This window comes from Rhinolophus sinicus, chromosome 14, assembly GCF_057876585.1.
Source record: "Rhinolophus sinicus isolate RSI-liver-muscle chromosome 14, RSI-T2T, whole genome shotgun sequence".
NCBI classification, from domain to species: domain Eukaryota; kingdom Metazoa; phylum Chordata; class Mammalia; order Chiroptera; family Rhinolophidae; genus Rhinolophus; species Rhinolophus sinicus.
The window spans coordinates 47,861,724-47,878,107 of record NC_142514.1 but is presented as its reverse complement, the minus strand read 5'-3'; the positions used below and the strand labels follow the sequence as shown (position 1 = coordinate 47,878,107).

Genomic DNA, 16,384 nt, shown 5'->3' with positions numbered 1-16,384 from the left:
TACCTGAGAGGCACAAATTCTCACCACCTTTCAGGATCCCCACTTGGTTTACTTTTTCAAAACTGTACACTGAGAGTATTATTGTCTCAACACATGCTTAACTACCTGTGAGTTTGTTTTTCTAGCTCCTCTCATTTCTCCTCACAGATGGAAAGAACTTATTAAAAACTGTATTGCTAATACCTGACTCACTGCCGACCCGTGGAGATCCAGAATTACACTGCACTCCGTTGCCTGCAATCTATTCAAGATAGTGGAGAACTGCCTTCCCTATTTTGAGTATCCTATTCTAATACCTGTTAAAGCTCTCGGGGTACTCCCTTTCACCCAAACACCGAAAGCCTGTCTTTTTCAGCTCCCTTGCTCTAGTGCTAAGCTGTTCTCATGAGGAAGTTAAGGTGTTTTTCTCACTGATCGATGTGGATTGCCTATGGAGTCAAATCAGCCCATTTTCCCTTCCATTCCCAATCATCCAGCAAGGATCTGGAAAATCAGATATAAAGGTTTGCTCGAGGCTTCCATGTCAAGTTGAGGCCAGTCCCACACAAAGGAAATTTTGGAGAAAAGTGACATTACTTCAGAGGAACAGCTTGGTTTGAATGCCTTAAGCTTCGCAGGAAGAAACTAAAGATGGTGAAAAGAAAAAGAGGTGTTTGCAGGTGGATAATGTCCAGAATCAGAAAAATGCAGAGCCCGTATTGGTCTCCAACAAGTTTTCTGCCCACACCAGCTGTCCTTTCCAGTTTCAGTTTATTAAACACTTTAAAGAGAAAAATTGCCATCTTGCCTGAGGCTTTAATCATCTTTTTAGAACATCTGCTTTTCTCTTGCCAGATGCTGCAACGAAAAATTGTTCATCCACTTACCCACTCCATGTTTCCTCAAAAATAAGAGTCACCACAAACAGAAAGTAAAATCTCAGAGGCTGAACCCTATCCCCACCTGGCCATCAGTGTGTTACTTTGATGTCTGAGACTCTGTCCTCATGCTGCCTAGAACTACAGTGACTTCAAATAAATTTTTATAGTCTCTCCTTGCATTCAATTCTCTCACACTATAAACTCGATTTTATTATCTCCATTTTACAGATGAGAAAACTAAGGCTCAGAGAGTAGCTAGTGAGTAGGGAAGCTGAGATCAAGCCCAAAACAGTTCACCTCTGAAGTCAGATGGTTAGCATTTGTATTGTCCCCCACAGTAGATCTGAAGTTCCAGGAAGGCAGAAACTGTTGTAGTAATTAGAAATAATGGCCCCTTATGTTTAACAGGGCAATCAAATCCACTTATTCGATTTTTCCTTATAAACATATTTATATCCTACAGTATACACACAATATTTGTTGAATTAACAAATATTAATGAAGTTCACCAAATATAGTATCATTTCTCCCTATCCTACAGGAAAAATCTAGCCTCAAACACCAACTCTGGGTAACCCTCTCCAGGCTTCCATTTCCTGAGGTATGATTTACAAAACCTACCTCTCAGAACTTGAAAATTAAATGAGAAAATGAATATATAGAATAGTACCTAGGGCTGTGCATGAAAGATAGATGCAGTGACATCACATCTGCACTGGGGTTGGATGTGCGTAAGTTAAATGCAAGTATGATGCAACACTATTGAAATCAGTCAATGGTAGTTTTCCTTCCTAACTCTCAAATAGTACTTCTTTTCATACAGCCATTCCCTTTATAGAACCTACAGTGCAAATCTGCCATTTTACACAGATAGCTCTGTCAGCCCAAGGAGGCAGAAATCAGAGCCAACTGGTTGCCTTTTCCTACTCATGTTATCCACTTCCCACAACAATGTAATTCAGCTCCCATACTGACCTGCAGTGATACACTTTGTCTTATTGACTGTAACGATAACTCCTATTTAGTGAGTATCCATTTAATAACAGGCAGTTTATATATACAAATGCCTAATTTCTCCATTGCAGGGTTGTTAGAATTATCTGTTTTACAGGTGATAAGATTAAGACTTAGAAACTTTAAGAAATTCGCCCAGTATGACAGTCGTAAGTGAAAAAACCGATTCCAACCCAGTCTTCTGGTCTCAAACCAATGCTGTGCTACTGTTTCCTTGAAAATAAGACCTAGTCGGACAATCATCTCTAATGTGTCTTTTGGAGCAAAAATTAATATAAGACCTGGCATTATATTATATAGGATCGGATCTTACGTTATAGTAAAATAAGACCGGGTCCTATATTAATTTTTGCTCCAAAAGACGCATTAGAGTTGACTGTCCGGGTAGGCCTTATTTTTGGGAAAACACAGTACTATACCCAAACAGCACGGTTTAGCTTTAGAACAAACAAAACCTGTTTACTTGATCTAAATTCCCCATAGATGTTTCCAGTGGAGAAACTGGACAATTGCTGTTTTAACTATTTCTGGAATTCAATTTTTGTGTTCATTTCTTAAACAGTGGTGTTTTATCAGCAGCATTAGGATCCAACTTGCAGACACAGACAGTACAGGAATGGTTCAAATGATTTTGATTTGCAACCTCTGCTTCTAAATGAACATGCTGCTTCTGTCCTAAAAGAACTAAAATGTTTTCTATGACAAAGTCCCAGATTCCCAGGACCAATCCCTCTGCCTCAGTATAAAAATGCAGCTTTGAAAAATCCATGAATATTCTAACTAGGAGACCAGGATTTCTATGCTGATTCCTTCTGAAATGCAGTATTCATGTAACATGATCAAAGTGTGTGTAGTCATGGAGGCAAGGGTGGCAGAGAGGGTGGTCAGAGTATAAATTCAGAACTCCTGTCAGATTATATTTTGGTACAAATGTATTAGATGCTTTTCATGTTCTTTCCCCATAACTTTTCTTAAATGTGAATCATGTGGAAAGGTGCAATTCAAGTTTGTTATTACATTGCTATGAGTGCCAAAATAACTTAGGTGTCTACAAATATTTTTGAGCCTTTTAATATACATTACAAATATTTTAGACCAATCACATTTTGTTGTGTGTAACATATTTACAAAACAAAAATATATTACAATAAATATGAATGAAATGGTGAATCTGATCAACAAGAAGTTCTGTCACAATCAGATATTTAAAAGGAATGCAAAAACCTGTTGGTCTGCACATGTTAAGGGTTTTGAGATAAACAGGGATCCAGAGTTATAATGTATCCGGAAAGAGGTGGAGAACCCAAATTTAAGTAAGATTTTTTTTCTCATTGCTAATTACAAAATGTTTAATGATGTTTTAAACTGTGAATATTGGTGAATTATCCAAACATGATACAAAGCTAATATAGTTCTATCATTTCAAAATGCACGTGACATTCACATAATATCCTTTTAATTATTATCATTATATACTGTAGTTCACACAATATCTACAAATGTGAATGAGAAAAAAAAAACAGGTCACAGCAACATGTCTCACATTCCAATTTTAAATAAGACAAGCACATACTGGATCAAACATTATTTTATAATACGTTAATAAATAACAACTAGTTTGTTATGGTTATCTTGGACAGTTTACAGCTGTATATTTAAAAAGAACATTTTTTTGTTTTTTGCAAGTTCACATTGTCAGTAAAAGGTAAAGTAAAAAATGAACTCTTTTAACCAAAAAAAAAAAAAAAAAGAAAAGAAAAGAAAAAGAGAGTTCTCTATAGAACATAAAGCATCTTTGACATGCTGCTTTTCCAGTACAGTTTGCCACAAGAAAATTAAAACAGAAACAGAAATGATTGTCTTTGAAAAACAATTGTTGAAAGCTTTTCACAATATTGAGCATGAACCTTTTAAAATTAGCATGGAAATCTTTTTGCCAGTCTGCTTTGCATATATATATATATATACTAAGCACATGTGTATGTGCACCGAAAAAGATCTACTAAAGTCACGGGATAACAATTGCTTATCCCTTAAAATCAGAAACAGCCAAAAAACTTAGCTGACCAGTGTGAAGTCTGCAAAGGTTTCACTCTTGCTTTGCTTTCACAGATGGCCCCGTGGATCCCCAAAAACTTTTAAAACGATGAACCCCACTGGAAACCACTTGCAAACCTAGAGGACACTGAGTCCATACTAGATATTGGTCCTGGTAACTTGTGAATGCGCCACACTGCTTTACAACAAGGTAAGAACATTTTCTTGGCTAAGCAAAAGGAAGAGCATTAAGTTTTATGGCAAAATTAGAAGTTTCTCTCAGATCACACAGCGCATGTTATTAAGACTTTTTAATTAAGCAACCAGTTTTCTAAAGGGAAAGGAAGGTAGCAGCCCCACTTTCTGACCAGAAATGAAGATTTCTGCATCTTCAGAGTCCCTATTTTCTTTAGCCAGCATTTTCACTGATTTTCAGCTTATCCAGAAAGAGTTGGTGGTAATCACTGGATTGCAATATAATCACTTTCATAATTCAAGTTCTTGTGCAAGTTCTTGTGCAAGTCCTCTTGACCAAAAGAATGTACAATACTATGCTATAGACCATAGTAAATTTCTATTAATTAAAAAAAAAAAAACTTGGTGGTTGTGTTCCTAGAGTCTATATAAAGCTGTTGCTCAAATTACATCTTTCCAAGAAAATCTAAAAACCATTAGTTAAAATCTATCATTTAATCTTATTATCATAACTTTTGCTCATTAATCCTATTCCCAGACAATGAAATGGGTGCTTTGCTTCTGGTGGCCTATTTTCCATTTCCCCACAATATGCTGAGTAGGCTCCCAAAGGGCAGGCTGGAATGTTGTAACTCCGCAAGGGCATTTGACTAAAAGTTCCTCTCCTGCTTTGGAACTTTTATGGTGGGGACTCAAGAAAACAAACATCTACACTGCTTATCAATGAGGAATTAATTCACAAGTAATGTAACAGTTTAGTACTGGATACATGTTACTGGAGTTTTTGGTTCATCTGTAAAAATCTCAGAATTGTGACATACACTAAGCATTAGCACAGGTCTGTAGCAGAGACGGAAAAGCTCATGAATTAATACAAGGGCTTTTGGCCTTGATTTTCAAATTCAGACCAGGCATCATTGAGCTCCATGAAAATCATCTTTGCATACTGTTCATAGGGTTGCCCAGTAGCCTATAGATAAAACAAAATATGCATTAGATACCACAGATAAAATTTTATTTATTTATATTAAATCTTCCACTGCTAATATGTGGGCTCTAAATTATTGAAATGTTTTTCTATTAGGCTATTTCTCTTTTTACAGCCCAGTCTATGTGACCCGAATTACTATGACCTCCCCAGAATGCCCACCCCCTAGAAATTCACATATGGTAGTAATAATCAGTCAATGAGTAGACAACGGACAACTTGTTGGGCAGCAAAAGATTCTTCTCCAGTCTCCACAAGTATCTACCAAATGACAAGGGTTCATGACCGTCTATCTCCAATTGATTGTATATTTCTAAGCTCCTATTTTCCCATTTCTAAAAATAGTTAAGTTCTTGGAGACCCTGAAAATTATTTGGTGGTGAATCTTACACCTACCTCTCTAAGCAAAGCCCCCATTCCGTTATTTGTAATATATAGTTTGATATTTTTTCACCCACTTTATAAAGTGTAACTATTTGTTTAAATACTCGATGTTAGCCCATGGACTGTATTTTATCATATGAATAGGCTAATCACCAGCAAATTGAAAGTATGCTGTTTGAATGTATGTCGATCAACTAATAAATCAAGGACCAGACAGGCGGGACGATAGGGTCGGTTCTACTTACTTTATCTGGATGTACCACCAGTACCGCCTTCCTGTACACCTTCTTCACCTGCTCTGGTGTCACCAGGTCTGCCATGCCCACTGGTTTCCACTTGGTCTCCCCAGCCCACAGCACAGTGTGCATGGTGGACAGAAGTGCTCTGATATTTCTCTCTTTGCCTTCAATCCATTCCAGAATCTGCAAACACAGGGGAATTAAGAAGTTCAAATGCTTTCGGGTCTAGACGGTCTCCACTTGGGCTCTGGAAACCCCTCCCACTCCAACAGCTTCAAAGTACCTGGGGCTCCCTGGGAACTCCAAGCTGTTTCCTCTACCTGGAATGTTCTCCCATTTCCACTTGCTGCCTTCTCTTTCTGATTCACTCTTCATCATCCTTCAAAAGCCTGCTCAGGAATTTTATACTGTTCACCTTTGAGAGTTTGAATTCCTTCCTCTCTTACTCCTAAAGTATCAACTCCGTGGGGACACATACCATGTCTATTTTGATCTCTGCTATCTGCCTCTGTCTGGTGCAACACAGGGCACAGAGACACTAAATAAATATCCCTTGGGAAAAAAAAGAGTACATTTCTCTGGGCTACTCCCTTAAACATATTTCTATCATACTATGTGCCCCACTTTATTGTAACTGTCTGTGTGTCTGTCCTTTCCTGCCACGAGGCAGAGCTGCCTGAGGAAAGGTACTATTTCTGAGATAATACTGTTATCTCAGAAATCAAGTCACTCGGCTGGCACAGAAAAGACCTGCTCAAAAAAGGTTTGTTAAATGAATTCATCCATTTAGTCATTCATTCAAACTATTCATAGTTTGGATCTTCATAGTTTGAACAAATGAGGTGATTAAGTTGAAGTGATTGTAACAATGTGTCAGCACTAAGGACATTAACAGGAGCTCAGTGCATGTTTGTTCTCCAATGAATGGTTTAGTCACAGTTAATGACGGCTCCTCTCCCAAACAACTATTTACCCTGTGCCAACTAAATAACCAAGCATGATTTAAAAGACATACATGACTTTGTTTTACACAAAAGTGACAGAGTTTGCCATATGAACAAAAATTATCGTGATGGAACACAAAGGTTTTGGAAGGAATATAAAGCTTCTGTGTGTGATGTGTGAAGTGAAAAGCAAGTGCAAACAAGGGACCTTCTATTGCACTCAGAAAGTACCAAAGAATCTGACCATCCTCAACCGATGTTCAAAGCTGCCTGCAAAGGTATTGTATTTCTTTTTTCCCCAAACGTGTAAGATTGAATGGCTATGCTAGCCTGGTTTTGAAGATGCTTTAATGCAGTAACAGATCAGACCTTCATCTTCTTGTCTGTTATAATGGCAGCTTATTTAGTATTTCGTCATGTAGGATTTCAACCTCTCCATCTGTGAAGAGCATGCTAATTCTCTTGATCTTTACAAACTCTTCCACTACCTCACACAACTCATCAGCATGACGTTCTTTTTGTTTCCAGGATAATCTGGGTCCACCTGTCCACACAACATCCTCATCTGTGAAATAACGCCCATTTCCTCATCTGTGATAAAGGATGGTTAGAGTATCTGGTTTACAAACTTAAAAAAACCAACGGAGAAACTTTCTTTTGCCCCAAGGCAAATCTTACCTAGAGGTCCAGAATGCAAAACATAAAAGCTGAACTGCTCTGGTGAAGAGTGGAGAAAAGCAGTGAGGAGGCAAAGAACAGGAACCCTGATGGACCCACACACATGACCTTGTCACATGCTTTGTCATACAGGATAATCAGACTGCGTCAGGGGCTCACTCACCTTTAATTTCTCAGGATCCATCTCCTTCGCCATTTCTTCCTTTCTCATCTCAGCTATTGTTCGAGGCCCTTTTTTGTCTTTGTGTGCATTGAAACCTTGACTAGAAAGTAGATCTTCAAAGTCAGCTGCTTTTTGTTTCCCTTCTGCAATATAATTTTTAAAAACTCATTATGATTTTTACTCTTAAACATAAATCATACCATTGTCTCACAACACTTCAAGTCTTCAAGGTGCTTTCGCAGGCATTACTCTCCTTAATTCTCACACTTACCTTGTATGGGTATGAGACTGCCATGCCCATTTTCTAGGCGAGAAAAATGCAGTCTGGAGAACTTAAGAGCTCTGTCCAGGACCATATACCATGTCCATGGCAAAGCTGGGACGTGAGGCTAGATCCAATTCCATAATTCCATTTAGATTAAATCCAATTCCATTTCCACTGTACCATCTATTTATAGATAAGGACACTCATGATTGTCCCCACCCCCTGTCCCACTCATACAACTAATGCCATCGCTTTTCTTCCTACACTCAGCTGACAATTTTAGTCCATCATAGTGGTCTTCTTCTCCAAGTGTGGTTGTGGCCTCACGATCTTTCTCAATCTGCTTGGAGAGGCAGCCTCGCATGGTGGCGAACAGCAGAGACTCTGGAGACAGACTCCCCAGGTTTGAATTCCAGCTCTGCCACTTATTAGCAATGCTTTGATCACCTCATGTGTAAATGGGGACAGTGTTACTACTACTTACTTCATAGAGTTGTTGTGAGAATTGAGGTTAACATTTTATAGTGCTTATAACAGCACCTGGCTATTTGAATGTTTGTTAAATTCAAACAAAACCACAACACACCAGTCCATGCCATCAATGTCCATCAACCAGAGTTGGTGTCCGAACTGAAACCCATTTGTCATCTCCGTACTGGTAGGTACTCTGTACACATTCTGGCACCTGCACACACTAAAACAGAAGTGCTCTGAGACTAGTGGTTTTGTCTGTCTTGTTCACTGCTGTGTCCCCAACGTATTCTACATTGAAGATGCTCCATCAGTATTTGCTGATTGAAGACACTCACCATACACCTACTCAAAATAAAAATGGAAAGGAAGCCACAAGACTCTATGCAATTATCCAAGGAATATCCACTGCTAGCCAAAGAACAACACGATGTTACACGTTCCCCACAAAAGAGTCCCTATCACGTTAGTATTGTGAGAAGGCTGTGTCATAGCCAGAAGGCACTGCGGTGGTTAAGAGCAAGGGGTCTGGAGCCCGATTGCCTGCAAGGGGTCTGGAGCCCGATGGCCTGGGTTCATATCTTGGCTCTGTCACGTACAAGCTGTAGGAATTTAGGACATTACTTTATCCATCTCTGTCATAGATTCTTCACCTACAACATGGGGGTGGTTTTGAAGAATATATGAAATAATCCATGAAAACTGCTTAGAATAGCACTTGGCATACAGACAGTAAACACTCAATAAATCATAGTTATTGCTACTAGGAAGTGTAGAATTTTCTTTTCCATATTCCAAAGAAAGGCCTGTTTCCTCATCATATCCCTACACATTTCATTCTTGGGAATGATCTTGGGAATTCAACTGGAATGTAATATATATCATAACAGGCCTTTTAACAAAGTCAAATTTAACCATTCCTGCTAGGAAAAACACACTGCTTTTTACTCATCAAGAATCCCATTAACAAAAAATGAATGCCATCCAGAGGACCCTCCAACCTTAGCTGCGGGCCCATTTTATGTTCTTTTTAACTTTCTTCTCAGAAGAGAGGAATAACCATCACAGGAAACCCAATGATCTCAGGAACATCCACCAACCAGAGCATAAGAAAGACCAAATGTCCAGGACATATACCCTCCTCTACTCAGCACCCAAGGGAAAATGTGAACACAGTGCTTAAAGGGCTCCCAACCTTTCTCTTCTACCCCCTCTTCCAAAGGAATGCCAGCTTAAAGATCCAACCACCCCTCCACTCACATCCCCTCAATATTCATTCAGTTCTAATCACGTGCCAGGCACTATGTTTTGTGCCTATGATAACATGGCAAAAAAAGACACAGCGCCTGCCCTCCAGCTGGTCTTAATGTGGACAGACAGATAAGTCCGCTAACAGTCAGAAAATGATGTGATAAGTGTTAACAGTATGGTAAACCCAGGTGGTGTAGGCACAGAGTTGGAGGCAGTGACCATGCTGTGTCACTACAACTGTAAGATTGCCTCAGAAACTACTGGAATTGTTTCTTGTCTCCTTCACACATACATACATACAGACAGACAGACAGAATGAAAACACAGGCCACCTGATAGCCAGGCTCCATACTATCATCCTTACCCAAATTAGTTGATCCTTTCCCACGTTCATTCTGGCCCCCAGGCATCGCTGAGAAGCTCACGTTGTAGTTGGGTCGGTTCTGGGGAGAGGAGTGTGGCATGCTAGGTTGTGGCTTCGACTGTGTCTGCTGCCAGTTGTAGCCACCTGCCTGCTGCCACCCTCCAGCCATAGGCTGGGGAGAAGCTTTCTGTGGCGAGCTGAGAGGTGGAAATCCTCCACCCAATCCAGTTGGTGTGGTGGGTTTGCTGGCAAATGAAGAACTACCTACAAAACAAAGGGGGAAAAGAAGGTAAATGTTATTTTGAGTAGCCTCTAACTCTTGTATCCCAGTTACTGTTTGCAATGACTTTAGTGGAAATCACCTTGACTGATAGCACAATAAACTTTCCTAATAATTAAAGAAACTTCAGGTATAGATGTCCTTTAATCCCCATAATGACATTGTTACGTATGTATTAATAGTCCCATCTTTTCTTCAGATGAACAAACTGCAGCTCAGAGCAGTTAAGTGATTTTCTCAAAGTCACACAGGCAGCAAGTGACAAAACTGGGACTTGAATCCAAGTCTTTGGCTCCAAGCCAGAAGAGCCTGGCTCTTCCCACTGTGCCATCCCTCTCCTCCTTCCTACCTTCTAAGCAAATTCTATTTCTTCACTGGAGTAAAAACTACCAAATGACAAGAAGAAGGAAAAAACAAAATATATTCACTCATTAAGGTGCTAGTTACACTTCAATGATCAGGATTAATCATTGTTTGTTATAAATACAAGCATGGCTGATATTCAAGAATAAACAAAGATGTTTTGAAATTTCAGTAGGGTTCAATTTCATACTACTTACATTTCACTGCAGGAGAATAAACACAGCCAATGCTCTGACAACTTTGAACAGGGCAAAGGATCGAATTCACGCTTTAAAAAGTGACATTACTTTGTGCCAGGAATTTAAGTACAACCCTGATTCCATAATCTCCTAACTTTTAAGTACTCAGTGCATATATGCTGAGGTGTTTCCAAAAGATGAAGATGAGTCATGGCTAGTGTTTAAAAAGGTAAAAAGAGAACCTGAAATGTCATGATCTCCAGGGACCCTTTCGTGCACCAAACCCAAAGTACCAGTGATTATAAAATAAGTAGCATTTATATAGCTCTTTAGAGTTTACGAGCTATGTTTGTGTACATTACTGCCATCAAGCTACACAACACTCTTAGGAGGTTGGGAATATTATTGGCCCCACATTAAAGATGAGAAAATCAAGGCGCAGAGAGATGTACTGACATGTTCCTGATCACATAACTCGATAAAGGAGCCAGGCCTTGACCACAGGCATGCTACCTCCAAATGTCATGCTGATATGCTGCACCCATAAGCCCTACTTCCTCCCCAAGTCTCTGAGCTTTTCACTACAACTCATCCCTTCCTTACTGTCTCTTCTTTCTATGGATACTTTCCCTCTATTCTGATGTGGGATTCCTCCTTCCTTCCCCACTGGGAACGCTGTACTATGGCCACTGGACTTGGAGTCGATCCGAGTGTGAGCCTCAGCTCTCTCTCTCATTCACACATTCATCATGATACTGTCTGGGAGCTGGGAATGTAGCTGAAAACAGTCTATAGAGAATCCTGGTGCTTCTGAAGCTCAGGGGAAAACTTCACCTCTTCGAGCCTTCGCTCCCTTATCTGTGATATCAGCACTACATCTCCATCACCAGCACATTGGAAAGACACAATGGCTGCACATAAGTGTTTCACAAACACTGAACAAAGCAAATTAAGACACATTATATATTATAAAATGCATAATGCAAGTTTCTATGCCCAGCAGTGCCCAGAACACACTGGTACATCATAAAGGCTCAATAAATACTTGGTAATAGGAGAAGGTAATGACCAGGGTTGTTGTCTGAAGCTTGGCACTGCCCCCTGTCGCTCTGTAACTCAGAGCAGGGAGCGTGGCTTCCTGTGCCCTTGGGCCCACCTGCCAACAGCACATCCACATATACCTCAGGCTGGGTATTTATTCCACACTGAGATTTCATTTTATATTTTCAGGATGCTTATTGTCTTTCTTCTGTGTATATATGTACTGAATATATATATAGTACATATATATATATATATATATATATATATATATATATGTATGTATTACATGTTATTTTAAAATTCAGTGAATATGGGAAAGCCTAAAAAACTAAAAACAAAGCAAAACAAAACAAAACCATCCAGATTCCCCTAAGATTGTCATTTATCCATTCATTTATGAAATACTATTGAGCACCTTCTACACGCCAGGTTGCAGACACAGCGGTGAAAGGGCAGGTGCTGACCCTGCTCTCAAGGGGCTCATCAACATCATAGGACTTCCCGAAGTCTACTCTTCCACAATATTTTCTACCCATGTTCAGCAAGTCTAACTTTTAATACTACTGAAGCAGAGAGCTGACAAAAACACAAAGAAGCAGGGAAACCCAGAGGCCACTGCTAACCTAAAGCGTGGTTAACAGCCTTGGCGGTGTATCAGAATCGTCAGGGGAGCTTTTCAAACTCTCTATATTCGAGCCAGAGCCAGATCAACTAAATCAGAATATCTATGGGAGGAACTAAGGCACACGCGTTTGTATTAGAATTGCTCAGTGTGAAAATACCTTAAAGAGAAAGACACTAGCTGTCATTTGTATTTTTCTGAATTGCAGCTATATGATTTGGAAGTTTAATATGTAAAGCAATTACCTAGGCATCAAAATTCTAGCTGGTAGCCCTTGCTCCATCACCTGGTTCACGGTGTGGCTTTAGGAAAGTCACTTAACTTTCCTAAGTTATGTGACTTGAAAAATGGAGATAAAAATTTAGGAAACCGATTTTTCCAGCAGTTGTAAGAATTACTGCATTTCAAAAATGACAAAGAACTCTTGAAGTCCTCCTGGTAGGGTTGTTGTTGTAGCGATATTGGCTATAACTATTCTGAAACTATTTTTGTTGTCTGACTACTAATGTTGTTGTGATATACGGGAATGGAAGATACACATAGGCAATAAGGCAAGATAAGGAAGAACCATGTGGTACTGGATGGAATTAAACATATTTATACTCACTCATCTCCTATCTTTATGTACTGAAAGGTAGAGAGCAATGATACCCACCCCACTACCAATAAACATACTTAGCACACAAATTTTGGTTTCTAAATACCATTCCCCACAAAAGAGAATAAAAAGTCTTTGGAGAATGAATGATTCTAGGATGAGGGTGTAAAAATTTCTCTTGTTGTGCCATAAACAAAGTTCTCAAAAGATGCAATCCAGTGAAAAGGACATAGAAGCCAGAAAAACGGGCGTTTTCACAAATCAAATCTGGAACAATGTGAACATTAAAGGGAATAATGATAGTAATGAATGATAACTCACTGAATCAAAAAAAAAATCCATTAGTCCATTGTGATGTGAGAGAGAGACAGGTAGAGGGAGAGAGGGAGGGAGGGAGGAAAGAAGAAAGAGAGAAAAAGAAAAGGAGATTTTCGTTCTAGTTAAGTGCCCATTAATAAATTTAGAAAGAAGGACAGAATCAGAAAACCACAATTTTGCAAACATCATAGTAATAACTACTTCTGGCAAGAGTGCTAAAATCAGTGGGTAAAAGTCAGATGGAGAATAAAATATAACATTTGTGACAACATGGATGGATCTTGAGAGTGTAATGCTGAGCGAAATAAGTCAGACAGAAAAAGCAGAGAACCATGTGATTTCACTGATATGTGGTATATAAACCAAAAACAACAAAAGAACAAGACAAACAAATGAGAAACAGAAACTCATAGACACAGACAATAGTTTAGTGGTTACCAGAGGGTAAGGGGGGGTGGGGGGTGGGGGGTGGGAGATGAGGGTAAGGGGGATCAAATATATGGTGATGGAAGGAGAACTGACTCTGGGTGATGAACACACAATGGGATTTATAGATGATGTAATACAGAATTGTACACCTGAAATCTATGTAATTTTACTAACAATTGTCACCCCAATAAATTTAATAAAATAAAATTAAAAAAAAAAAAAAAGAGAATAAAATATTCTCAAATAAAATTATCTCAAATAGGACAAGCTCAAATTATCTCCCCCAGATTACTCATTAATTACCAAGGGAAAAATGGTAACTTTATAATGAAGGAAACTGGAAGACATCACCCTAAGCAAGTGGTTAAAGTTAACAAGTTGACACTTTCTCAACTGGCCTGTACCCTTCAAGTATCAATGTCATAAAAGGCAAAGAAAGGCTGAGGAATGACCGTACAATTTCACTTATATGTAGAATCTAAAAAACAAAATAAACAAACAAATCAGAAACAAGCTCATAAATACAGAGAACAAGCTGATGGTTGCTGGGTGGGAGAGGGGTTGGAGGGCTGGGTGAAAAAGCATGACAGGATTAAGAAGTACGAGCTGGCAGTTACAAAACAGTCACGGGGACATGAAGTATGGCATGGGGACTATAGTCAAGAATGTTGTAATAACTGTGTGGTGTCACATGGGTACTAGATTTCACGGCAATCACTTCGTAAGTTATATAAATGTTTAATCACTATGCTGCACACCTGAAACTTATATGATATTGTATGTCAACAGTCATTGAAATTTAAAAAAAACAAAAACAAATAAAATAAAAAGAAAAGCTGAGGAATGATTCCAGATTAGAGGTGTCTAAAAGAACATGAGAACTAAATGTAAGATGTGATGTTGGATTTTCAAAAAGAACTTCCCTATAAAGGTCACCTATTCAGAGAGCCCTTCCCCCACCACTTGATGTCTAAAATAACACCCAGCCCATCCACCACTCACCATCACTTCTCTGCCTTATTTTTTTATAGCACTGTGCACAGGGGTTATGAGTGCAAGCTTTAGAGATAGAATTTAGTGTTTAAACTTTATGACTTGGGCATGTAATTTAACCTTTTGTGCCCCAGTTTCTTCGTCTACAAAAGGAGGATTATAATATTCTGTACTTCAGAAGATTATTGGGAAGACTAAATAAATTTATATATGTAAAGCACTTAAAATAGTGCCTGGCACATAGTAAAACCCCCAATAAACACTGTTATTTTTACTATTTGACATTATATTATATATTTATTCATTGACTGTTTGTTTCCCCTTCTAGAACATAAGCTTTAGGAAGACAGGAATTTTGTTTTGGATTTTTTTTTTTTTTTTTTTTTTTTTTTTTGGTTCGTTGGGATTTCATTAAAACAGTGTTAGCACATAGGAGGCACTTAGGTTGGTGCAAAAGTTTCTGGGGTGGCTGAGTGGCTCAGTTGGTTAGAGCATGAGCTCTGAACAATAGGGTTGCTGGTTCGATTCTCACATGGGCCAGTGAGCTGCGCCCTCCACAACTAGATTGAAGGACAACGACTTGGAGCTGATGGGCCCTGGAAAAACACACTGTCCCCCAATAAAATTTTTTTTAAAAGTAATTGTTGTTTAAAAGGTTAAAAATAATTGCAAAAACCACAATTACTTTTGCATGAACTGAGTAAATAGTTGCGGAATAAATAAATGGATAAAAAGTAAACAGCACATGAGTTTTATCTGAAATAGAATTTCACCTGATATCGTTATTTAAAACTTTAAAAGATACAAAGAACGGAAAATAATTTTGAGAGTTCTTAAAAGAAAAAAAAAAATCTAAAATAGATTTTTTAGATTTAGATTTTTTTTTTTTATCTTTAGATAATGAAAGGTCAAGATTCTGACACAATTACGGGCAAAAATGGTTGCCATACTCTCATTCCCTGCAGACAATTTGTCTTTAAATGCCTCAGCATTTAAAGCTTTCTGAGAACCTCAACTACCAACATGGCTACTCACCCTTATTTAACAACCCTGCACTGCCCAGTGGAGGGAGGAAAAAGGAGAAGACAAGGTTTCAGACCATCCAAAGAACTATGCCTTAAAAACAGGTTCCTTGGTGAAATAGTTTGAGAACCCTGCAAACTGTAACCCTTTGAGGAATACCACCCTGGACATTTATTCTCAGATGTTTCTGCAGTAATCAAAGTCCACTGAACGCAGTGTTTACAAAATTACTTGCTCATGGAACATTTAGCCTATAACAATAATTAATACATGATGAAAAACACTTTAGAAATACTACATAGTCTATTTTCCATATGTAACTTTACAAACTGACCAGAGAACATTGTAGTCAACAGAGAGAAGAGGGACACCAGTATGAGGCTTTCATGGGTAACACTGCAGGACAGCCTATGCACGGCTGGACCCATGTGGCTCAAATCGATCTGACCAGCTTCTTAGCGTGTCCCTAAACATTCATTACTTTTGCTGCAGCCAAACCCTGTTGTCAGATGCTTTTGGAAGTTCCAACTCTATTCATGTTACTAATCCAAAATTAGGCATTGGAGAAATGAGTTAATAGGGGTTAATTCCAACCCATTCTTTGAAGCTGATTTCCTTTTTTTTTTTTTCCTTTTTTAAAGCCAATCTCAGGTTTTAGAGTCCAGTTTAAGAATACACAGGA

At 38.7% G+C, this 16,384-nt stretch overlaps 1 protein-coding gene across 8 annotated transcripts in view; it reads right to left on the bottom strand.

The window, feature by feature from the left end:
* Positions 1-2,929: 2,929 nt before the first annotated feature.
* The window catches only part of DNAJC6 (DnaJ heat shock protein family (Hsp40) member C6), a 130,306-nt gene continuing 116,851 nt past the window's right edge, over positions 2,930-16,384 (bottom strand). For all 8 annotated transcript variants that reach the window (XM_019731705.3, XM_019731704.3, XM_074334864.2 and 5 more), the window contains exons 16-19: positions 9,854-10,117; positions 7,503-7,645; positions 5,724-5,900; positions 2,930-5,076 (exon numbers count right to left, since the gene is read on the bottom strand). In XM_019731705.3, the coding sequence (XP_019587264.2) occupies positions 4,975-5,076; positions 5,724-5,900; positions 7,503-7,645; positions 9,854-10,117 (686 nt within the window). In that variant the 3' untranslated portion in view covers positions 2,930-4,974. The remainder of the gene's footprint in view (positions 5,077-5,723; positions 5,901-7,502; positions 7,646-9,853; positions 10,118-16,384) is intronic.